General features: G+C 41.8%; 1 protein-coding gene across 1 annotated transcript in view; it reads right to left on the bottom strand.

The window, feature by feature from the left end:
* Nucleotides 1-25,500, bottom strand: part of NSMAF (neutral sphingomyelinase activation associated factor) — a 69,890-nt gene that overhangs the window by 16,583 nt on the left and 27,807 nt on the right. Inside the window, exons 6-19 of the mRNA XM_063450414.1 lie at nucleotides 24,822-24,872; nucleotides 21,642-21,713; nucleotides 18,776-18,823; nucleotides 18,547-18,599; nucleotides 18,078-18,207; nucleotides 14,110-14,181; nucleotides 6,531-6,639; nucleotides 4,666-4,842; nucleotides 3,627-3,706; nucleotides 3,094-3,184; nucleotides 1,992-2,055; nucleotides 1,838-1,889; nucleotides 1,617-1,737; nucleotides 1,243-1,374 (exon numbers count right to left, since the gene is read on the bottom strand). Of these exons, the coding sequence (XP_063306484.1) occupies nucleotides 1,243-1,374; nucleotides 1,617-1,737; nucleotides 1,838-1,889; nucleotides 1,992-2,055; nucleotides 3,094-3,184; nucleotides 3,627-3,706; nucleotides 4,666-4,842; nucleotides 6,531-6,639; nucleotides 14,110-14,181; nucleotides 18,078-18,207; nucleotides 18,547-18,599; nucleotides 18,776-18,823; nucleotides 21,642-21,713; nucleotides 24,822-24,872 (1,252 nt within the window). The remainder of the gene's footprint in view (nucleotides 1-1,242; nucleotides 1,375-1,616; nucleotides 1,738-1,837; nucleotides 1,890-1,991; nucleotides 2,056-3,093; nucleotides 3,185-3,626; nucleotides 3,707-4,665; nucleotides 4,843-6,530; nucleotides 6,640-14,109; nucleotides 14,182-18,077; nucleotides 18,208-18,546; nucleotides 18,600-18,775; nucleotides 18,824-21,641; nucleotides 21,714-24,821; nucleotides 24,873-25,500) is intronic.

The following is a 25,500-nucleotide window of genomic DNA, read 5'->3' as shown; positions in this document are numbered from 1 at the left end:
TTACCCTTTGTGTCACTACACCCCACTCCCTCTAGAATGTAAGCTCATTGAACAGGGCCCTCCACCCCTCTGTTTCTGTCGTCCAGTTGTCTGGTTACAATTACATGTCTGTCAGTCCACCCATTGTACAGCGCTACAGAATCTGATGGCGCTATATAAAAAATAAAAATAATAATACCAATAAGCATACATGTTGCTCTTTGTTTATTAATACATATCTTTCTGTATTGTAAAGATGAGAATGCACCAAAATGTATGCTTGTTTACTACACAATCAGAATCAATCTCTAGTAAGAAAAAAATTAAAATCTAAACAACCCAACACAACTTATAGAGTATAAAGCCCACATGAAAGAATGCCACTACAAAGCAACCAGGATTAGAAGGAGGGACACTCAGGAAGGCATATAGTAAGGATATCACTACAGGTTTCTAGTTTCTCTGACTGTCTGCAGCCAGGCTGTGAATTAAAATCGGCTCACGCAGTGCTGTTGGAGCATAGACTGTGTGCGCACACACATAAGGATGTCTTTCTGGCATGAGGGGGTGTGGCTAATTTTTTTGTGCAATAACTATAAAAAGATTTCAGCATGCAAAATACTTTTTTCCTTACTATCAGCGGCAGTACCTGAGGGCTCTTTAAGTTAATGGACCACGTATCCTCAAAAAAAATTAAATAAAAAATTAGGAGTGCATAGAGCACTGAAATTCCTCTGCAAGCTGCAGTAAACATCCATCTCACAGGCGGTATGGTCACAACTGGCTAACCCCCAGAAACAGCCCGTGCCTGCCCCACTACAGCTTCAAGAACAAGGAGGCAGCAGGGATTGCAAGCGTTTTCAATATTATTTAGGAGCCTATTCATCCCATCAACTTGAATATCCCTCAACTACTGCAGCTGTACGCAAAAAGAAAATATGCATATTAATGAGTCATAAATCTATCAAATGCACAGTTCTGTTGATGCACAGAGTGACAAAGTCTTATACCTTGCACTGAGTTTTTTCAGGGTTCTTTTTAAAGGAGATTATTTGCACCAGTAATTTTCATTCCACTTTTATTGTGCAAAGAAAAAAAGAAAAAAAAAAAAATACGGGGATAGTAACAAAAATGCTCACATGCTCGTCAAAAATTAAAGGACAACATTTAAAAAAAAAAAAAAAAAAAAAAATGAATTTATATCAATCTATGTATCTGCTCATTTGTCTTCTACTTATATATGGACAACAACATCGGTCTTACCATTATGAGAATCCACAGCATCGCTACCCCTCTGTTTATAACCAAATATCAAGTCAATCCATTCATGGAGATGGTCAGAAACATATGAGCTTTCTAATGCATCTCTGTTTTTCCTTAAAAAATCTTCAGGATCTAAAAAAACAACAAAAAAAAAAAAACGGTTGGCAACATTAGAAGAAAATAGGAGATAAACTATTTGATTATACCTACACTAAGGACACTTGCCACCAAGCCCCAGGACCACTATAGCTTAGTAAAAGTAGTTATGGAGCAAAGATGCTAGGAACAGCAGTTCTAGGTAAAGACCGCTTGGCAAACCATATAGATTGGTGCACTCTCACATTAATGATATTTTCTACTGTTAAATCTCTTACCGTATGCCCATGGCGGAAGCTCCACATCATTCACCAGTTTCCCTCCTTGACGTTTTCCTAACTCAAGGTTCAAACTGTTAAGCAAGAAGCTCCAATCATTCCCATAAAACTCTGGAATTAACTAGAACATTGAGATTTCAGGTAAATGCACAAACTACATACATATAGAGACAGGTAGACAGGCAGACAGACATCGGTGTACATCCATAAAAATGCATTACCTCCTTAAAATCTGTAACTCCTTCCAGGCAGTTTTTCCATGTTTCTGCAATACTAAATGTGGAAAAGAAGTATAAAAAATATAAACAGCAGTTTTCTTTAATCAACTGAAGCAGATTAACTTTATATATTGTCAATTTTTTTGTTTATACCAACCTGTTAAACATCCTATCAGCATGATCAAACTTCCCATTCTGTATGCAAAGCATGTGTTCTGGAGCTGAAAGAAGAAATGTATGGGGTGGAAGTTTAGAAACAATTCACACTTAATATTGCTTAAACCATTGGTTCCCAATACATTTTTACCATAGATCCCTTAGACATAACGCGCCAACAACGTGGCACCCTTAAATGTTGGCACCGTAGCGCAGATAGTAGTACTCAGGAGCAGGTGTTTGTATATAATGTTAGCGTTTTGATACAAGGGTGTGTTTGCATGTAATGTTTGCATTTGCGTGCAGGGGTGTGCTTGTATGTAATGCTAGCTTTTAAATGCGGATGTACATTGTGTGTAGTATTAGTGTTTGTATATAAATTTTAAATTTTAATCCAGGGGGTTTTGTATTTAATGTTTGTGTTTGCAGGAGTGTGTTTGCATGTTGTGTTGGGGTGTATGCACATATGATTGTGTATGTATGTATGTGGTATATGTACAGCAAACAAATTAACACACAGGCATACACACCTTGACATACACAGACACACACTACCTGACAAACACATACAAACTCCTTAACAGACATTTATGGTTTTAAATTTCACTCCACGCAGCCTCCCTACCTTTGGGAGTGCTGGCATGGAGTCTATTTCCCTAGGGTCCAGTGGGGCTGCTGGACTGAGTGGCTGCCATGTAGTCCCTGTTGTCCAGTGTGGCTGCTGGACTGAGTGGCTGCCTTGCAGACCCTGGGGTCCAGTGGGGCTGCTGGGCTGAGCAGCGAGGGGGCAGTGATCTTCCTGCTCAGCTGCCTTGCGTGCCTCTTGTGATGCCGGGGCCAGAGTGACATCATATTCCGGCTCCGGCATCACTGCGGTGCGCGCAAGTGAACTGAGCAGGGGAGAGTTCTCCCTCGCTGCCTGCCTCAAATACACTATAAAAACACACACTACATCCCCCATGTAGGAGTCCCAGTAAACACAGTAAGGGACATTAGAGGGTTCATTGTAACCGGTATATAAAAGTTGAAACTATAGCTTATTTACCAAAAAATAAAATAATGTCCAGAAGAATTAAAAGTTAATCTTAATCAGTTAATCTTACCAACTCTGACCAAATAGAACAGGACATAGCCTGGTGAAGAGTAGTGGCTTCCATACATAAATTTTGGCTCTGGCATTTCATGGTAACGCATCTGTAATATAAAACATGTAGTTCTGACTAACAAAATAATAAAAAAAAAAAAAAATTACTTTTCTTCCTTCCAAACTGATCCAGGTCATGACATGTGCAAGCGCTGTGCACATCCTTCCTTCCTGACTCATGTCCTACAAATCACTGCTGGACAGAGGTTTATGAAAGGAGGAGACAAATCTTGACCAGAATGACAGGATTTTGAGTGGTGAAGGTCATTTGCCTGGCCTAAGAAGGATAGATCTGCTCATGACAATTGCTTGTGCAAGAGCAGCAGCTTTGTGGAAAGGCATATTTTAATTTTACTGCAAGGTGTGAATGCATTATCTATAATATAATGCACAATAGAAAAATGGGGAAGGGCGTCTATACAACTTAGACTGTCCCTTCAAACATTCACACAATTTGTTGTTTCTAGCTTATGAATAATAATTTATACATACCGTTAATCGCTCCAGCCTCTCTTTGTTCAGTGCTCCAATTGGTTTACTAAGATCTCGGAATGTATCAGCAGTATTTAGATCTTAAATATAAGAGAAAAGGGTGAGTGAGAAAAAAAAAAAACAATGTAAAAACAAACAAAACACACACACAACAAACAAAAATAAAAAAACTCTAAGCTAAAATGATGGCACTGAAAAGTTGTAATGAACTCTGAAAATGTACATTGTGCAATTCATTTATATTTTTTCTTTTGGACAAGTCTGCGGTTTAACCATGATGCAGCTGTTTTAGGGCACACACTGCCATTGTGGCACTCTCCAAGTTTAGTATGGTTTGACGTATTACCTGGGTTCATCTTCCTCTTCTGTTCTATACAGCCAGAAGTAGCGGCTAGTAATAGTAAATGATGATAATGGGCGGGTGGACTATTGTCCTCCCCCCAGCCCCACCCATTACCTCATGAGAGCTAAACCCTACAGTGAAGAGTCAGCCCATTGGCAGAGTCTCAGAGCTCTCAGACTCAACCATGCTTAAACTAGACAAAGCTTAAATCTCTCTAATATGCAAGGAGCGGTGCCAAGCAGGCCTCATGTAAGGCCTAACTGTTCTAAAATGATTTGACTATTCATGGGGTGTGGGATGGGAAGTGTGGGAGAAGGGGGATAGTGTCCTCCTGCCACCATACCCTTAGAGTTTCTTTAATGTAGAGTGCATGCTTTGAGGCAAAAGACAATGAAGCAACATTTAATGATACAGCCTATGTCTGTGCTCAATCAAAACAGGGAGAGAGGGCACAAGACTAAAGTGTTTTAGACCAGTCAATTCCTATTTATATAACATTTGTAGATCAATGGTTCACCCCTAGCCTAGATTATTACAGAATGCAACATATACAACTAATAAATTGCACCAGATATTTGAAAATTGTATAAACTTGCAAAATTATACATCATCTGGAAATCTTTTCATAGTGCAGTTTGTAAACATAAGAAAATATCAAAACCAAAAACTAGTTTTATACAATTGTTTCCAACTTACCAAGTTCAGAACTAGTGTAATCTGATAGGACCCATGGAAATACAGGGTACTGAGAAAGATCATTACAGCTTCTATCTGCCAGGTTATTGAGGTGCAGGAGATATTGGTAATTTGAAATGTGTCCCATCTGCCACTGTAGCATATAACAGTCTGCTGTTTGCTCGGCCAAATGATTCTCTGTGGGGGGAGAGAAATAATCAAATATCTATACAATCCAAAGTAATCGCTTTCCATGACATTTGTACTATAGAATTAATACAAGCAATTACATTGAGGGCACACGGTGTCATACACTGTCAAACCAAAAAATGGCTCATTAGAATAAAACGAGGAAATAGTGCGCTCTCATAACCCCAATACCTCAATAGTACACAGAAACAGAGAGGACCACACACTAGAAAATATAAATCTGTATTAAATTCATGCTAAAATATATCATATATATACACATTATACATATATACATATATATATATATATATACACATACACACACACACAATAGGTATAAGGGATACACAGATATAAATACAATTAGTGAAAAGACTGGAATATAAGTAATTAAAGCCAAAGCCTAACCCTCCCCTATGTAAAATCAAACAACCTAAACTAAATTATATGTCATAGAGCCGCAGTTCCCCTTAAGCTAATCACTTAGGAGTGCTTATTTAGTTTTTCCATTTTAATTTTGGCTAGAAGATATTCTCATTTATGGTCATGTGACCGCCAATGTAGAGGACTACTAATTAATAGAAATAGTGGATTACAGCAGGGCAACTTTTGGCTACCTATTAAAAGGGTATATAATGTGGTGTTGGTTCATTTACTTTCGGTTCTTCCTTAAGAGACTTAAAGGAACACTATAGGGCCCCCCTTTGCCTCCCTAAATATAGTAAAATCTTACTTGTATTCCAGTCTGAAGATGCTGGCTCTACCCCGGTCTGCTGACATCAGAAATTGTGGTATGAGCCAATCACAATTCTTCTCATAGGAGTGGCTGAGACTGTCAAGGAGGAGATCAAGTGCAGAGCCAGCCAAACACAGCCCTGGCCAATCATCATTTCCTAAGAGATGAATTGAATCAATGCATCTCTATGAGGAAAGTTCAGTGTCTGCATGCAGAGGGTGGTACACAGAATGGCAGTGCTACTCATTCTGCAGCACTGCCCAAGGAATCGGCTCTAGTCGCCATCTGAGGAGTGGTCAGTGGAGTTATCACTAGGCTGTAATGTAAACAGCATTTTCTTTGAAAAGACAGGGTTTACAGCAAAACGCCTGAAGGGAATGATTCTACTTACCTGAACAAATGCAATAAGCTGTAGTTGTTCTGGTGACTATAGTGTCCCTTTATAGCTGAAATGTGTTTTGTGTCCACCCTCTCAACTTGTTCTGTTTCATAGCTTTTTTTTTTTTTTCCTTAAATGTTATTTGACATTACATAGGGGTGGTTAGGCTTTAGCTTAAATGACTTTTATTCCAGTCTTTTCACTAATCGCACTGTATTTGTTTCTGTAGATCCCTTATATCTATTATGTATGTATAGATTATAAAATTCACACTAAAATATATATAAAGATTCATCTTTTATAGAGTGTGCTCTCTTTTTTTTTTTTTTCTATCTACTAATGAATTACTTGACAGCACAGGAAAAATGCCACAACTCATGGATTTAAATGGTTTGCAAGTAAGTTTACCAACAGAGCATTGTCAATTGAACAATTATATACATTTTCTTGAAAAATATATTATAAAACACAGCTCTGTAGATGAAGTAACAGTTTTATTGAAAACAAACATTAGGTGTAGATCGGTACACATTAAGGTTCAAGGACATTATGCAAGAAAGATTATAAAGATTCTCAAACCTAGATAAGCTGCAATGTAGTAGTAGAGTCCATCACGATCTTTCGGATTGTAAAATTTAAGGTAAATATCTGAGCACAAGTCGTTTTCTGTGCAAAACACCTCCAGTCCCTAAAAATAATGAAATTTTTAAATAAAAGCATACGTTTGAACCCTGAAAATCATGGAAGTGTAATTAAGCAAGGGAGTACCATCGTAGCACTACAACAAATGTAAAAATAGGAACATATAGGCATTCTATACATTAAAAAAAAAAAAAAAAAAAAAAAGGTCTGCTTTGTAGAAACAAATCTCATAATAAAAATAGAAGCAAAAATGTATATGGGCAAAATACCTATATAAAAAGTAGCATGGAAGAGAAAATACAAACCTGCAAATAATTAATGTTCTGTAAGATGAACAAGCATGCCCCGATTACTATAATGCATGACGAAGAAGATGGGGGGTGGGGGAGTTTCTAATACAAAACTTGCTAACACGGTGCAAGAGGGAAGAGAGGCCTGCCATGTATAGGGACAATGTATAATCCATGTATAGTGAAAGAATTATCCATTTATATCTTGGCTATGGTGATCTTCAATTGTTGGAAAAAAAAAAAAAAAAAGGAATAGCACTTAAAGGGCTAAAGTTAATTTTGCATTAAAAGTAAAAAATTAGCACATGCAATTGTGGTAGTGAATGGTTTAATATTCTTAATAGTCCTCCTTGAAACCATTTAAGAACTAGCTTAGACAATCGGTATCTGATCATCTCACTAAACACCATCTAATCATTAATGCAGGGGCCAACAAACCAATTCTGAACAACTATCACACAACTACTCCCACTATCCTAAGGTCCACGACAGCTAATGGTTTTGAAGAACAGCTACAGAGCAGCAGTTTAGACATTGCTAATCTAACCTTAAAAAGTATAATTCGCTTTGCTTTCCAAAATGAGGAAGTGCTTATAAGGCCAATTATTTAATTTATTTTAGATTTCTGGTTTATTTTAATTTGTAACGCATCTAAATTTATGCCACAAATCAAAAGCACATGTATTAAAGAAGAAAAGCGGGGGGCGTGGCCTGCTACCGGAGCTGAACAGACGCATGTAGAGAGAGCTCCGACCACAAGGAACCAAAAGAGCAATAAATAATCGGTATACCGAGCGAAAACACGAGTTAAAGCCTTACCTACTGCTCAGTGAACAGGTCAGCCATGTCCCAGAGACAAAAATCCAAAACTGGAAAGACCGATCGGGCGGCATTCTTCCTCACAAAAACCGCGGCCTCCAAGCGGAGAGAGGATCAGGAGCCTACCCAAGATGGCGGCGATCAGGAAACGCGGGAATCTTCCCCCTCACCCTCGCGCACATCAGAGGAACAACCACTGACGATGGGAGGAATCCGCGAAATGATGGCGGAATTCACTGCAAACATACAGAAAAATATGAAAAAACAGCTCCAGGAGCTCACACTAGAACTCCGCAAAGAAGTTCAAGAAATTGGGTCCCGCACAGCACAGATAGAAACCAAAATGGACGAGTATGCTGTAGCCCACAACAGCCTGGCTGATAAAATCCAGGAGATGGATAATATCCTGGAAGAGCACAGAATAAAATTGGCAGACATAGAAGACAGAGCACGGAGGAATAACCTCAGATTCCGGGGTATACCGGAATCGATACAAAATGCGGACTTACACAACTATTTGGCCGACCTGTTTCAGGCACTCGTCCCAGAAATCCACCCTGACCAATTGATCATAGATAGAGCTCATAGACTGAGAAGGCCAAAGCACCTGCCGCCGACGGCGGAGAGAGATGTCATAGCGCGGATACATTTCTTCCATGCTAAGGAGAAGATCGTGAGAGCAAGCAGAACCGCTGACATGCCAGAAGACTACAAGTCTATTAAAATCTTTGCAGACCTCTCAGCCGCTACCTTACAGTTTCGGAAGTCGCTGGCGCCCATCACCACGATCCTGAGGGACCAAAATGTGAAGTACCGCTGGGGTTACCCGGCTAAACTCCTAATATCCCACCAAGAGGCGATCCACCTGATTACAGATGCGACCCAAGGAATCCACAAGCTACGCGACTGGGGGCTCCCACTTCCATCCACTGGCCCACCTAAAGCAGCGAAAGTCCCGAGAATGTCGCCGGAGTGGTCGACCCAATGAAGCACCCAAGATACACGTAACTATGCCACACACTCACTTTAAACTCCGCAGTTGCATGTCGAGCTGAACAACTAGACATTGCCAAAGACACTTCGCCTTATGGTGACACATGAACTTTGTTTTACTACTGGTTGTATCACGTATAGCCCTATAACTAGGTACCATACACTGCTGGTTAGACTATGACTCTGCCCCTTACGCATGGTTAACCAAACGGGGTTCAGATTGAGCAGCAGTGGCTGAGACAGACCGGCATGTTGCCTGAAATAGCTCACATGATGTTTAAGGAAAGGGAACCATAACTGTATTAGCGCTGTTATTAGTTGTTTAGATATTTAAGAACTGATTGATGTTGATGTTACAATTGCTCTGAGGTTCCTAGGTGAATATCCGACATGTTAGACGGGTTCACCGACATCCCCCCCACCAACCGCACCTACTGGCTAGGCGGCGGAACGCGACTCTGCACTTGGGAGTCATACTGGGTACACCACCCACGAATTGTCCTACCCCCCCCTTACCCCTCCTACCCCTCCCACCCCATCCATAGGTATGCAGATCACATGTTACCTACCCAAGAAATTTATTTCCACAAACAATACCAGAACTTGACAATAACCACCACGCACAGGGCACCACTCCAGTTCGATAGAGTCCACCCTAGCATTTGGTACTACATAGTATTATTAAACCAATATGAAATTATTGACCTATAACGTAAAAGGGTTGAACACCCCAGGCAAACGACGACTTTTGCTACAAGAGCTTAGGACAAAGGGGATTGATGTTGCCTGTATCCAGGAGACTCATTTCAAAAATACCAAAACCCCTGAAATATATACCAAACTTTTCCCGGTTCAATACCATGCAGTCTCAGAGAATAAGTCCAAAGGGACGTCTATCCTAATCCACAAAGATGTGGCGTTTGTTGAACAGGGGAAATTGGTTGATCCGCAAGGCAGATTTATTATCCTGATAGGCCTTTTCAATAACGCCCCATACACGCTTGTCTCAGCATACTTCCCTAACACGGGAACAGAGGCATTTCTCCGGCGCCTCCTGCACCAAATTGAAAAAATAAAAATAGGAGGGTTAGTCCTCTGTGGTGACTTCAATTTTATTACCTCTCCTGAGGAAGACACGTCAGCGATACACCGAAGTGTGAGAAGGGGACACTTGGTAGCCTTGGGTAAATCGTTAACTGCCCACCTTACACTGCACAACTTATACGACAGCTGGAGGGTCCTCCACCCTGGGGAAAGAGATTATACCTTCCATTCCAAGGTACACAATACCTACACTCGCATAGATACATTCTATGTAGACCAAGCGACATTAGCACAGGTTTCGAAATGTCACATTGGTGAGATAACGTGGTCGGACCACAGCCCGGTATACCTAGAGCTCTCTGACTCCTTCCAGTTTAAAGGGAAAGGGACTTGGCGGTTAAATGAAACATTGTTACAAGATCACACATTCCTGTCCCAAGTAAAAAAGGAATTAGAGGATTATTTCCGAACAAATTCCGGGGGAGAGGTGTCAGACTCAACTGTGTGGTTAGCACACAAGGCTGTGGTGAGAGGACTCTTTATCGGACGCGCATCACACCTAAAAAAACGTAGACAGGAATCACAGGTAGAATGCCAGAAACTGTTGGCTATAGCGACTGCCAAAAACAAAACTAACCCTTCCAGTGCACTGGCTAATCAGGTACAGACCCTGACGGACCGACTGACTGAACTAAACGCCACAAAAACTGCCTACTTTCTGCAAAAAATGCAAGCAACCTCTTACCACCACAGTGGTAAAGCCACTAAATACCTTGCAAATAGGTTGAGGGCAAGACTGGCAGCGTCTAAAATATCTGACCTGCACACCACTGACGGCAAAAAGGTACAAAACCCCCTAGACATCTCGCAAACATTTGCGAATTATTATTCGAATTTATATAACCTAAAAGACCAACCTAACATCCCCCCACTGAACGAATCCTCGATTCGCTCGTACTTACAGAAGCTCCCCCTCCCACAACTTGACGACGCACACCTCACAGCCCTTCTCGAACCCATTACGTTAGAGGAAGTCCTGGACACTATCAAGCATCTGCCTGCGGGGAAATCTCCGGGGGCAGATGGGTTACCCAACGCATATTACAAATCATTCGCAGAGTTAATTGGCCCGTGGCTGGTGCGGACCTTTCGCGCAGCGGCGGACACAGGGCAGCTCCCTCCCGAGATGCTGCTGGCTACGATTGTTACCTTGCCCAAACCAGGGAAACCCCCAGACCAATGTAAAAACTTTCGACCCATTTCCTTATTAAACACAGATGCTAAGATCTATGCTAAAATCCTGGCCACCAGATTGAGCAAAATCCTCCCGACTCTAATACACGACGACCAAACGGGGTTTGTCCTGGGGAGACAGGGAACAGATAACTCTAGGAAACTGTCCCTCGTACTGGAAAAGATGAGGGGGTCGGGCCCAGGGGGTCTGCTGCTGGCTTTGGATGCGGAAAAAGCCTTTGACCGCCTGGGTTGGCCCTTCCTCAGGCAAGTGTTGGAGAGGTTCGGATTCCCACAACAATTTATTACCCAGATGTTTGCCCTGTACTCAAACCCCACGGCCCAGGTGTTACAAGCTGGGTTCTTGTCCCAACCCTTTAAGATCTCGAACGGCACGAGACAGGGGTGCCCTCTGTCCCCCCTGCTCTATGTGCTGGCCTTGGAACCACTCCTTACAGCTATTCGAACGCATAAGGGGATCGAAGGAGTAGACTGGCATGGGAAACACATAAAAATTAGCGCTTTCGCTGATGATATTTTGCTATATATAACCAACCCTGACAAATCCTTACACAACATTATGCAGCTCATTACCGAATACGGAGAGCTGTCCTATTACTCCCTCAACACCACCAAAACACAAGCTATGAGCCTCCGCCTAGACCCACAAACACTAGCTGGCCTCCAGGAGAAATACCCATTTGAATGGAGAACTGGGAACATAAAATATCTAGGCCTGGTATTCACCAAAAACCCGAATGAAATGTTTCCCTCCAACTACAATAGAGTCTGGAGGGAGTGTGCAGAGATCCTCAGAGGCTGGGGTCGCCTCTTCCTATCATGGACAGAGCGCATAATAGCAATAAAAATGACCATATTGCCAAAACTTCAGTACTTATTCAGGAACCTTCCTTGGCGAGCACCAAACTCCTACTTCAAAGACGTACAAAAAACGTTGTTGCACTTCACTTGGGGTATGGGTAAAGCGAGAATCTCGCAAAAAGTGCTGATGGCCCCTGTGAGGAAGGGGGGGATGGCGTTCCCCCATGTTAAATCATATTACCAAGCAGCGATATTGACTTCCTTGCTCACGCATCTCACTAGTAAGAATCAACCCCAGTGGATACAAATGGAAAACCAAGCTATAGCTCCGTTCCAGATTGCTAACCTACTGTGGCTGCATAAGTCCACTAGACCAGGCATCCCGACCCTGCCTACACAACTTGGCTTAGCACTACACACCTGGGAAACACATAGGAATTGTTTCGAATCGAACCACCCCCTGTCTATGGCAACCCCTGTAGAAGCCATCACCTATTGTATCCCAACATTCCATGCAACACCATGGCAAGTAAGGGGAGCTACGCACCTCTCGCATCTACACGCGGCAGGCAAGCTACTGCCCTTCCCGAAACTGTGCAAACTTTACGATATACCACAAACATCTCAATACTCCTACATACAGCTCCAATCCTTCCTACATGGACGTAGGAAAGAACAAACACGCAACCTTAGACAGACAGAGAAACTCTCGATGTGGGAAAAAATAGGGATCTCTGGTATACCCCCGCTTACATTCAAACCACTATCTGAAAACTACAAACTTATCCAACCATACCAGTCGTTTCACGACTCCACACAAGCACAACACTGGAGCTCTGACCTGCACACTAGTATATCAGAGGACACATGGAAGCATACAACATCCTCGGTGCGGAAAACAGTCAAATCTGCCCCGCTTATAGAACAATATTACAAAACTGTGTATAGGTGGTACATGGTACCAACCCGACTGCACAAATTGTACCTACTCACACCCCCGACCTGCTGGAGATGCGCACAAGACCTTGGCTCAGTGATGCATATCTGGTGGAGATGCCCCAAACTGGAGAGGTATTGGAAGACTGTACGACAGATCATAGCTGAAACCACAGACGTTGCCCTCGATCTAGACCCCCTGGCATTTCTCCTACTAGACACCCCACCTGACTTACCTGCCGCACCAAAAAAGCTAATATACCACATCCTACTGACGGCTCAAAGAGTAATAGCAAAGTCTTGGAAGTCCTCCACTGTCCCTAGCATCCAACATCTCCTACAAGACATAGATAAACAACAAATCTATGAAACACAATACAAGACAATACTCTCTCATACACGATGTTATGAGGAAACATGGGAGCTGTGGAGCTCCTGGAGACGAAAAAGCGCAGACTCCCCGGTACCGCAAGCTCCGGGGACAGCACAATAACATCTCCCTCATAACATACATAGGACGAGTGTACGTTACGAAATCAGACATGTCTTTATATACAAGATGAGTAACAGACGTGGTTTGGATAAATAGCAATGGTGGGAGAAAGAAAAAGAGGGGATGACAGGAATATATGAAGGGTCGAGCTTGCCCACGGGAGAAGCACCAAGAACTGATAGCCACCAAAAATTGATAGCCAACGAGAGGGTTCAAAGCAATAGCAATGTGTACTAACTGTATTCCACCCATTAGCCTGTTAAGTCGTAATTGATAAGCAGGGTTAGCAATGACTTCTATGTAACACTATAACTTTGATGGAATTGGATTGTATAGCCGAAATGGAAATGAAATGTAAATTTGTATTGTGACTGCTTACCCCCCCCCCCACCCCTTCCCCTTTTTTCTTCTGTACCTACCCTACTCCCCCCCCCATTTTATGATATCTTGAAAACCAATAAACTTCAAATTCAAAAAAAAAAAAAAAGAAGAAAAGCAATCCACACAATCTACAAACTAAAGGTCTCAAATGAAAATGACATGCAGCGTCTATACTTTGAATGCTTGTAATCGACAAGCAATTACAATGCTTGTAATTTGAATGCTTGTAATCGACCATATTGTGAATACAATAAATACAAAAACAAAATTGCTGCGGCAGAACTACAATTCCTTAACGCTGGTAAGGCATCATGGGTAAATTTTATAACAGCTGGGGTTCTAATACAGGACAAAGTTCATGCAATGGGAAGACAAATTCAGAATTGTAGGGTCTCTGTACAAAACTGAAGTCTCAAATATTTGGAAAAACTATTGCTATAAAATAATACTCTTTCAGAATCACACACAATTTTAAATACTATAAGACATTAAAATAAGGTCTTACCACAGGCATCAACATATGTCTTCTCTTATATATTCGACGGATATCTGGAAGACTAATGTAAACCACAGGTTTCTACAAAAATACAGAATTCAAACATTCCATAAATGCATGTTAAGCAGTTTGAGAGAAATTATTTAGTTTAAGTGGAAATGCTTTTATCTTCATAATAACACTCCCCAAATTGCCAAGTAAATGCAGATTATTTAATATGCATCTATGTACACACAAATATATAATAACACACATACATTCTTTTATTACCACTTTGAATAGTGCTAAGCATTTAACATCTCCAAAATCAATTAAAACTATTAAAGTGATACTATAGTCACGAAAACAACTTAAGCTTAATGAAGCAGTTTCTGTGTATAGATCATGCCTCTGTAGTTTCACTGCTCAATTTACTACTGTTTAGGAGTTATAACCATTTGTGTTTCGGTTTATGCAGCCCTAGTCACACCTCTCTTGTCTGTAACGGACACAGCCTGCATGAAAACAAGATTGATTAATTTTCCCAACAGATGTAACTTACCGTATATACTCGAGTATAAGCAGAGTTTTTCAGCCCATTTTTTGGGCTGAAAAACCCCAACTCGGCTTATACTCGAGTCATAGTCTGTATTATGGCAATTTGCATTGCCATAATACAGACTGGGGGAGAGGGGTGCTGGCAGAGCTGTACTTACCTTTCCTGCAGCTCCTGTCAGCTCTCTCCTCCTCCGCGCCGTCCGTTCAGCACCTCGGTCAGCTCCCAGTGTAAGTCTCGCGAGAGCCGCGGCTCTCGCGAGACTTACAGTGTGAGCTGATAGAAGGAGCTGCACGGACGGCGCAGAGGAGGAGAGAGCTGACAGGAGCTGCAGAACAGGTAAGTTACAGCTCTGCCAGCCCCCCTCTCCCCCCCACTGAACTACCACTGGACCACCAGGGAAGGAGAGCCCCCCTCCCTGCCATATATCAAGCAGGGAGGGGGGACGAAAAAAATATATATATAAATAAAATAAGAAATAATAAAAATAATAATAATAATAATAACAAAAAAAAAAGGGGTATAAGGACCACTATGGGAGGGAGGGGGGGTATAAGGACCACTATGGGAGGGAAGGGGGGTATAAGGACCGCTATGGGAGGGAGGGGGGGTATAAGGACCGCTATGGGAGGGAGGGGGGGTATAAGGACCGCTATGGGAGGGAGGGGGGGGGGGATAAGGACCACTATGGGAGGGAGGGGGGGATAAGGACCGCTATGGGAGGGAGGGGGGGTATAAGGACCACTATGGGAGGGAGGGGGGGATAAGGACCGCTATGGGAGGGAGGGGGGGGATAAGGACCACTATGGGAGGGAGGGGGGGATAAGGACCACTATGGGAGGGAGGGGGGGATAAGGACCACTATGGGAGGGAGGGGGGGATAAGGACCACTATGGGAGGGAGGGGGGGATAAGGACCACTATTGGAGGGAGGGGGGTATAAGGACCACTATGGGAGGGAGGGAGGGGGGGATAAGGACCACTATGGGAGGGAGGGGGGGGGGATAAGGACCACTATTGGAGGGAGGGGGGTATAAGGACCACTATGGGAGGGAGGGGGGGTATAAGGACCACTATGGGAGGGGTGGGATAAGGACCACTATGGGAGGGAGGGGGGGGGGTATATGGACCACTATGGGAGGGATGGGGGGGGATAAGGACCACTATGAGAGGGAGGGGGTGGGATAAGGACCACTATGAGAGGGAGGGGGTGGGATAAGGACCACTATGGGAGGGGAGGGGGAAGTAAGGACCACTAGGGGAGGGGAGGGTAAGGACCACTAGGGGAGGGGAGGGTAAGGACCACTAGGGGAGGGGAGGGTAAGGACCACTAGGGGAGGGGAGGGTAAGGACCACTAGGGGAGGGGAGGGTAAGGACCACTAGGGGAGGGGAGGGTAAGGACCACTAGGGGAGGGGTGAGTCAGGACCACTGGGGGGGGGGGGGTGAAGGAACACGGGGGTGGGGAGGTAAGGACCACTGAGGGAGGAGGAGGGGAAGTCAGGACATATGGGGGGGGGAGGGGGCGTCAACATTTTTTTTGCCTACGGCGGCAAATATCCTTGCACCGGCCCTGCACACACTGCATTCACACACACACACACTGCATTCATGCACACACACACGCTGCATTCATGCACACACACACGCTGCACTCATGCACACACGCTGCACTCATACACACACGCTGCACTCATACACACACGCTGCACTCATACACACACGCTGCACTCATACACACACGCTGCACTCATACACACACGCTGCACTCATACACACACGCTGCACTCATACACACACGCTGCACTCATACACACACTGTAAATAAATATTCAATTAATATATTTTTTTTAGGATCTAATTTTATTTAGAAATTTACCAGTAGCTGCTGCATTTCCCACCCTAGTCTTATACTCGAGTCAATAAGTTTTCCCAGTTTTTTGGGATAAAATTAGGGGCCTCGGCTTATATTCGGGTCGGCTTATACTCGAGTATATACGGTACTTTAAAAGTTTGTTTCTCCTGCTCTGTAAATTTTACTTTAAAGGGAAACTCCAGTGCCAGGAAAACTATCCGTTTTCCTGGCACTGGAGGGTCCCTCTCCCTCCCACCCCCCAATCCCTGGTTACTGAAGGGGTGAAAACCCCTTCAGTCACTTACCTGAGGCAGCGGCGATGTCCCTCACCGCTGTCTCCTCCTCCGCGACGCTCCTCCCTGTTTTTCAGTCAGCCGGTGGGAGAGACTGCATGCGCATTACGTCTCCCCATAGGAAAGCATTGAAAACGAATTTCAATGCTTTCCTATGGGGATTTGAGCGACGCTGGAGGTCCTCACACAGCGTGAGGACGTCCAGCGACGCTCTAGCACAGGTTTCCTGTGCTAGAACCCAGGAAGTGACCTCTAGTGGCTGTCTAATAGACAGCCACTAGAGGTGGAGTTAACCCTGCAAGGTAATTATTGCAGTTTATAAAAACTGCAATAATTACACTTGCAGGGTTAGGAGTAGTGGGAGTTGGCACCCAGACCACTCCAATGGGCAGAAGTGGTCTGGGTGCCTGGAGTGTCCCTTTAAGTACATGCAGGAGGCAAGCTATTAAAGCAGGGTATACGAAAATATAAGTGAAACAGAATTTGCAATAAAGGAAGTATAAGCATTAGAAGATTCTTTACAGGAAGTGTTTAGGAAGGCTGTGTGAGTCACATGCAGGGAGGTGTGGCTAGGGCTGCATAAACAGTGATTTAACTCCTAAATAGCAGAGAATTGAGCAGTGAGACTGCAGAGGCATGATCTATATACCAAAACTACTTCATTGAGCTAAAGTTGTTTTGGTGACTATAGTGTCAGTTTAACACTTCTCCAGTGCCAACTGAAAAGAATACAAATGTCTACCTGACATTATGTCCCAACAACTACCAGACAGACCCATCTGGGGATCCTAATGCAAAGCACACTTACCTCATGACATTGAGACACAGACTTCATTGACAAAGCATTCCCACCTGAATGTAGCGATCAGATGTGTTGCCAGAGGAAAATATTGAAGTGAATACAACTGATGTGCTATAGTTACTATGCCAGTAACCAGTAAGAAAGTGGCATTGGGTTCTCCCGTCACACTGCTTGCAGCATTGATGCATGCTGTCTATACCATTGATTATTTTATCATTTACTGAAAAATCTATTACATTTGCAAGCAATTCTGCTATTCTGTTTTACAAGAAAAACTAGTCTTGCTTGCAGAAAACAGCCGAATAATATGAATAATATGCCACATTGTTATAGTGCTTTGCCAAGCATTTTTATTTATTTATACCTGAAGAGGGAAATGTGAAAAAGGAGGCAATCACTAACACCGCACTGAAGTGACTTTCACACCTAAAATCTACACACAAAGATCACAAACTAAACAAAAGACACCACCCTCATAAATATTGCTTACTTACCGGGTAACCATTTAATGGCTGGAAGTATAGGCATTTATCAGTAATGCACACATGCCCAGGATTACTGACAAGCGGTGTCACCATTTCTGCTTCACATTCCATGTTTGAAGTTTCAGACACACTTTGAAAGCTGCAAGACATGGTTATACAATGTTGCTTTCAACACCCCAGCCAATGTTCCATCCCAGTTTTATAAACGTGTAAACATTTACCATGCATGTCAAATCAGCCAAGCGAGAGAAAATGGGAGGAAAAAAATAAAAAATAAAAACGAAATAAGGAAAGTAAAACAAAACCAAAAAAAAAAAAAAAGCAAACACACAAAAGTAGACAACAGGAGCTGTGCCAATGGAGCAATAAAAAAAGGGCTTTTTTTGAGCAATTAACCAATTTTTAAGTTCACTTTTTCAATTTTACTCCCACCATTTTCCATTCACATAATGGCCAATAAGTGGTCACATGTACTTACCTATTCTTATCAAATGATGTTCTGGCTAAACGTGACTGGAGAATTGCAGTTATCTAATATGAAAAACAAACATTTTTATCTTTTTTTTTATACACAACTTTACTGCTTCTAATACAGCCTAAATATACATATTACACTTCGAGAGGATATGCAAGAGAGCAGAAATGAATCAGGCGATTTTACAGCTTAGCACCCAATGCTTTAGGCATCAATGACATTTATAGCTTACCATAGCAGTCTGATCTCCAAGCTTGTCTAGGTAAGACGCTCTTTGAAGCTGGAAATGATATCAAGTTTATATATTAGTACCAAGGTAGAAGCAACTCATGTTGAATACAAATTTACAATACCACTTCTTAAAATCATTTTTCCTCCTTATTTTCAGAGTTATTCAACCAGTGGATTAGTCAAACACTGACCAGGGTATCTTAGGCCAAACACAGATGATCAGGAAAAGGAGACCACATTCCCAATGTATTGAGTACAAACCAAGTTATGTATTTATGCTTTACTGAAATCCTGGTGTTACATTTTACAGTTTTACCTTCAGTAAATTGATTAATATTTAAGAGTCTAAACTCTGCAATTCTTTTTTCAATACACTGCAATTGGGAATTAAAAAAAGAACAAGTTGCATGTCCAACTACAGATTCTCCATTGTATTAAGATTTTTAGTGTCACTAAGGGTTAAGATAAGTCATATCTTCCCCAATTATGGTTCTAGAAGTGGGGGCTGGTCAACCTATAAGTGACAGTGCCCATAGGCTCTTTACACCATAACCACTACACTGAAAGCCCCTTTTGAAACAGGGTTAAAGTAGGTGAGAACAATACACATTGATCATACAAATGGGGGAGGGGTGGGGGGAACGACACTGGAACATATCAGCATAATATTTTGCAGGGGGTAATAATTAAAAGAATCAGAAATATAGTCATTGCACAAATCTAGACAGCATCTAGCCTTTAAAGAAAATGCAAAAGTAAACCACTTAAAAATTCAAAAGTTTACTCTAAGTTGATAAACACTTAAATACAGCCAGTATGAAAGCTTAAAGACCACCTTTGGAAGCCTGTAAGGTGCAGCTCTATGCAACCTCACTGATGTCCAGAATGGCAGATAGGCTTTTAAAGTAAAATGTAGCCCCAAATCTAAATACACAGTGAGATGCATGTACATCATAATATTCTGGGATTTTAGAAGTCACCTGTGAAGCACACAACAAGAGATTCTGGTAACAGTGCTCCCAACCAGAATTGGTAGGAATACTTCCACTTCAGAACAAAAATTACACATTTAGTCTCCAAAGTTAAGAGGGTAGTCTTGTATGGGTTGCATTTAACTGGGTCTGTCCACCATAAAAATACGAATCCTTAAATCACTGTCTCTGACTGTCCTCTCGTGGTTTTCCGCTTATCTATTCCAACGCTCATTCATGGTCTCCTTTTCGAATGATACCTCCTCCCTTTGTCCTGTCTCAGTTGTAGTCCCCCAAGGCTCATTTGCATTCCACTACCACCTGTGTGCCTATGACACCCAGATATACCTCTCCCCTGCCGTGATCTAACGTGTCTCTGCTTGCCATTCCTCGTCTTTCCTTCTCCTAATACTGATCCTCCTCTTTCGCTCTCCCTTCAAGTTAGTGGTATCAACATCAGTCCATCCTTGCAAGCGCACTGTCTTGGTGTCATACTTTATTCTGGCTTCACCTCTGAGCCTCACATCCAGTAGATTCTAGCTTACAAACATAGCCCGCATTCGCCCCTTTCTTACACAAGATGCTGCTAAGGAGCTTGTCCGTGCTCTAGTAATTTCCCGCATGGATTACTGTAACCCTCTCTTCAATCATTTAAGAAGTGCCTTAAACCCCATCTCTTTAGGAAAGCTTTAGGAAAGCTTATGGCCTCCGAGAGTAACCTCTACCTCACATACCTGTCCCATGCTTTCTCTTAAAAGGCAGCACTCTACTCTCTCCACCAGCTCTGCTTCACTCATCTTATTTGATTGCTATTTCCTGTCCTATTGTGTTTTACACCTCACCTCCTATAGACTAAGCTCATTTGAGCAGGGTCCTCGTTAACCTACTATTCCTTTTAGTTTTCTTGTAATTGTCCCATTTATGGTTAAATCCCCCATATTGTAATAAGCTACGGAAATAAATAATAACTCAAGTATAGTGTGCCTGCCACTTTTGTTAGCTCAAGGGAGCTAATGGCATCAAACCTCCCTGACTGTTTAACAGCTATGGGGTGTTCCTAATTAATTCATAGAATCTCATAGAAATCTGCACATCTTTAAACACTGGGGTTAAACTGGGATACTACTCACCCATAAAGAACTTCAGTAAGCTGAAGTTCTTTTGGGGTGTAGAGTGATCCTTTAACTGAAGTATTTGCATCAGTCATGTACAGTCCCAAGTACCTTCCACTTGGACAATGTCAAGGTTTCTCTTCAACAAGGCTACTCACAAATGGAGCCCAAATGCCTCACACTGACACCCCTCGCTCCACATATACAGGATTATTCTCAGAAGTGGGAATTCAACATATATTCAATGTGAATTTCAAACTGAGCTCAATAATAGCCAAACTGAAAATTCTCTAATTCAGTATTGCTTCCAGTTTGGCTCCTGGAGTGAGTAACCTTTTTGGTGTTAGAGAGTGTGCTGGCTGTGTGTGCACATTTTGATTAGCCTGCACAGTTTTCTGCAACGAGGGGTGCCGTGATCCTATGTGGTACAATCGATGCAGACCACAGTAATTGCTCCCCACATTCCCAGCATCACTCACTAAGTCAACACATACTAGAAATCCCGGCAGCTGTGCTCTCATTAGTGAGTGCTGGAATGACTACTGTGGTGTGCATCCTCCAGAATGTCAGACCAAACGTTCCCTGCCCAGAGACAACCCTGCCCCATTGCAGCCCTGCCAACTGTCCACGGCAGAGCTAAAGGCACAACAATCTTCCTGACCAGAACTGCATTGCCTGGGCAGTGGGCGATAGGAATTCCCCATCCCTGTTTAAAGACTTATGCATAATATCTTAACATTAGTCTGGCGTGTCTCACAACCCACATTATTTTACAATGTTATACCTGATGCAAAGTTTGAACAACATCATCAAGCTTCCTAGATTCCTCCAGCTGAAAGATAAAACGGTTTTCACCCTAAAAAGTGGTTGAGGAGAAAAATGAAAATAAAATATTAAGACAGTTGTACTGTAAATTCCAGTTGTCAGTTATAGCAGTACACTCGTCGATCAATGCAAAGAAGTGCCTAGCAATAGATTTATTTAAAGCAGGGACATAACAGATTCAAGTTGTAAATTAAAATCTCTTTTGAAAAAATTACTCAAGAAAAATTCTCCAACTTCGCTATAGTCGCAGGTTGGCTATTTTAGCTTAAAATTTTACAATAAAAAAAATTTAATTCAACAAAATTTGGAGCCTCGTGAAAACCCCGATGTGTTATTCTAGCTTTCTAGCTGCAGTTACATTAATTTAAGACAACATTGTGTGTGTTGAGTGTACATAGAGCCAAACAACATAAGAATAATTTAGTGCATAGATGTGTCTTTTCTCTAGCAAAAAATATTGCCATTGAATGGAAAGCAAGGTTGATCCCTTCCTCTTTAAGAAGATCACGTTTTGAAAGTATTACATGGTTATTTACTAAAGGGAGATGTTAGAAATTTACAGTAAATTTCTAATTTCAGGTTTAAAAAAAATAAAAATAAATAAAATCAATCCAAACTGGAAGCATAATTATTCCGCTTCCAGCAAATAAGAGCACATATTCCTGCCATTTGTACCAGATGGTATCAGAGAGACTGATTGGCATAGCATGGCATTTTCCCAATGCTCTACTATTACAATGCCTTGATTTGGCTCTGGCTATCAGTTTCGATAATCTCAGCCAAGGAGGTAGGACCAGCCACGGAGACCTGCGCTGACCGGGAGAAAAAAAAAAAAATAAATGATAGGTGGAGGGCCGGTCACCTACACAACTCCTAGGGCAATATGGCATTGGGAAAAACACATTTGTATTTCTGACGCAATAACTAAACTAAATTAATAGATTTTTAAAATAAGAGCTCTTAAGGTAAGCAGTCAACTACATTTTCAAAATACTTCAGCTTCTTATATTGGTATCAACCATGCCTTTTTGTTTTTAGTTTAACCCCTTAAGGACACATGACATGTCTGACACGTCATGATTCCCTTTTATTCCAGAAGTTTGGTCCTTAAGGGGTTAAATAGATGTCCCCAGGAAGCACAATATATGGAAGTCACGGGGCTAGATAGAAAATGGAGACGCTTTTTAACAGTTTCATTTTGTCATAGGAAATTCTGATGTTGAAATCTTGTGCTTCACAAGCCAGACTTTTTTTTCTAAATCTTAAAATTTGTGGTTTAAGAAAAAAAAAAAAAAGGGAAGTTATAAGTACATATATTTCCATCATGCTAGTTACAAATATACATCAGGAGATACAAATCAGGTGTAGAGGGAAAAAATAAAATGTAAAAAAAATAATAATTGCTTTCTTAATCAAGTTACATTTGAAATGAGTAATTGCAGTAAAGCTGTTAAACTTTATAATTTATTTATAAATCACAAAATAAAAATTAATTTTGCTTCTTGGATTTGCAAAAGATTTAAAGTAAACTTCTATATCAATCGGTAGGTTAGAACTAAACCCTTTATTACTCAAAACTGTACTGAATTGAAGCCCATTAAAAATCCAGGCTGAACTAGTTAGGCTGTGTCTAAAGCAGAGTTGGAGAATTTATCAAGATCGGCTATGTTAGCTTAAATTTTTCCATTTGGATTTCAATGCGGTACATAATGAATAAGCGCTACAGAAAGGTGAATTTCACATGCTTTGCTATTCTATGGGATCTCTTTGGAGAGATTAAAGGTCTACTCCAACCTCCATGACCGCTTATGCTTCTGAAAGTGGTCATAATGGAAGGAATCTCCATGTGCAGTGTTTCAGCTTGATATGCTGCACATGCAGAGATATCTCCAGTATGGGGACTAGTTACGTTAATTTTGTACAAAAATTACACCGGTTGTTAGTACGTGCTGCATCATAGCAACATATGTAATCAGCTTCTAGCCTTGCAGGCAGTGCTGGGAACAAGCCTTCAAGGGAAAGCTTATATGTCCTCACCCTCCACCCAAACCCCATTTGTTCCCACCCAGCAACCCTACAGGTCTCTAACATGCAGCAGTTTTATTTATGTTTATGCCCTCCCTTTGTCCACTTCCCATTTCCTCCCTCCCCTCAGAGTGCGCTTACGAGCACGGCCCAATCAAATATTTTCTATAGAGAAGCTTTAACTGGACTATTGAAAGGAAAGTTGCAGCACAAGGATTGGCAGGGTGTAGAAATGCTCCAAATTAAAAAATAAGGGTAAGGGGAGCAATACACAAAATGTTCAAAACTAAACTATTAAATAAAATAGTGAAAAAGGGTTGGAGTAACCCGTTAAAGATATGCTAGATCAGCAGTTCCCAAGCTTACCCCAAGTGTATTTTTTTTTTTTTTTCTAAATGAAAATCAGTAATGCCGGTGCAGGCACAACTCCCAGGTTGGGAACCGCAGGGTGAGAAGGCCCATGGGATGGACATGTCCCTTCAGGGTCCTGGTCATGCACTACGGAACTTTAACCTTATTTGCATGGAGTGCTGGGAGGAAGTTAGAGGCTGTCACTTCCTCCTCCTAGCCCACACAGACACAACAGGAGATGAGCAAGCACTAACTCTCAAAAGCACCAGCCAGCAGAATCCAATATTTGGGAAATCCACTTGTTTTCCCAAATTGCATTTCAAATTTAAGGCCAACTAGTTAAGGCTTTAAATCCCCAGCAGCCCATCTCTTCTGTGCTTCTTGGGCTAATAAGGAAGCATTAGCCTGAACAGCAATGGGTGGAGATGATGGGCTGTGTATCAGCTGACCACTTTCAGCCTATTACAGCACCCATTGCTGGTATCAATTAGTATTGCTAGAAGGAAATATGTAATCTTTACCTTAGCCAAACATCCAGAGGGGCTGGGCTATGGGTAGTCAGGGATCCTTAGTGTTAAACGGCTTGAAAACAGTTTAACACTAAATGGTGAGACAGCACCGGAGAACTCCAGGCACTATAACCAATTCTATAAATTGACTTTGGCAAAATTTATTGCTGCATGAACAAGGTCTAATCTTAACTGGAGCGGGAGAGATAGGGGCAAAAAGACGAAGATCATTAATATTGCAAACCATTACTTACACGTTCAATTCGGTAAGGTGCTACTGTGTTCTGCTCTTTAATGAGGTAAACCTGATCAATAATAAATAAAATTTATACATCACAAACATGTTACAGGTAAAACCAATAGATCTAGCTCCTAAAATGTAATTCACGTGTCAGAAAAGGTTAACTTATTTTCACATGTAAAGCTATCTCTTGCACAGTGTTGAAGCAAGCAGAGGATCAGCAAAACTTTACTGGGATGCAAGCTGTCTTGGAAGTTCTCATGTTACACAATACTGCAGTAAAATTCACTTCACACCCCATAGGACAGTGTACTACTGTAAATTCACAGTACACAGTTTCAGCGCAGTCTCGATTTAATTCACAAAACGATGCTCATTAAAGTCTCAGTTCAGTGCAAACAGAGAATTGGAGTGGACTACAGGTAATATTTTTTTATGGGGTAGCAGAGTTCATACTGGATAATCAAATTTCTACATAATTCGAAGCAACAATCAAGCATCCTTAGAAGTGTGAGATAATACATAATCTGTTCTAGTTTGACAGCACAGTGTGTTTATGTTAGAAGTTCTTATCTCCTGCTGGGTTCATTTAACTTTAACACACACACACAAGACTGTTATAAGGTCTAGCAGGTAATTAATAGTCCATCAATAATAAAACAGAGAAAACATGCAATGGACTAAGCAAAATG

This window comes from Pelobates fuscus, chromosome 4 (assembly GCF_036172605.1).
Source record: "Pelobates fuscus isolate aPelFus1 chromosome 4, aPelFus1.pri, whole genome shotgun sequence".
Classification (NCBI taxonomy): domain Eukaryota; kingdom Metazoa; phylum Chordata; class Amphibia; order Anura; family Pelobatidae; genus Pelobates; species Pelobates fuscus.
The sequence above is the reverse complement of the archived record's forward strand: the minus strand, read 5'-3'. Positions and strand labels throughout refer to the sequence as shown.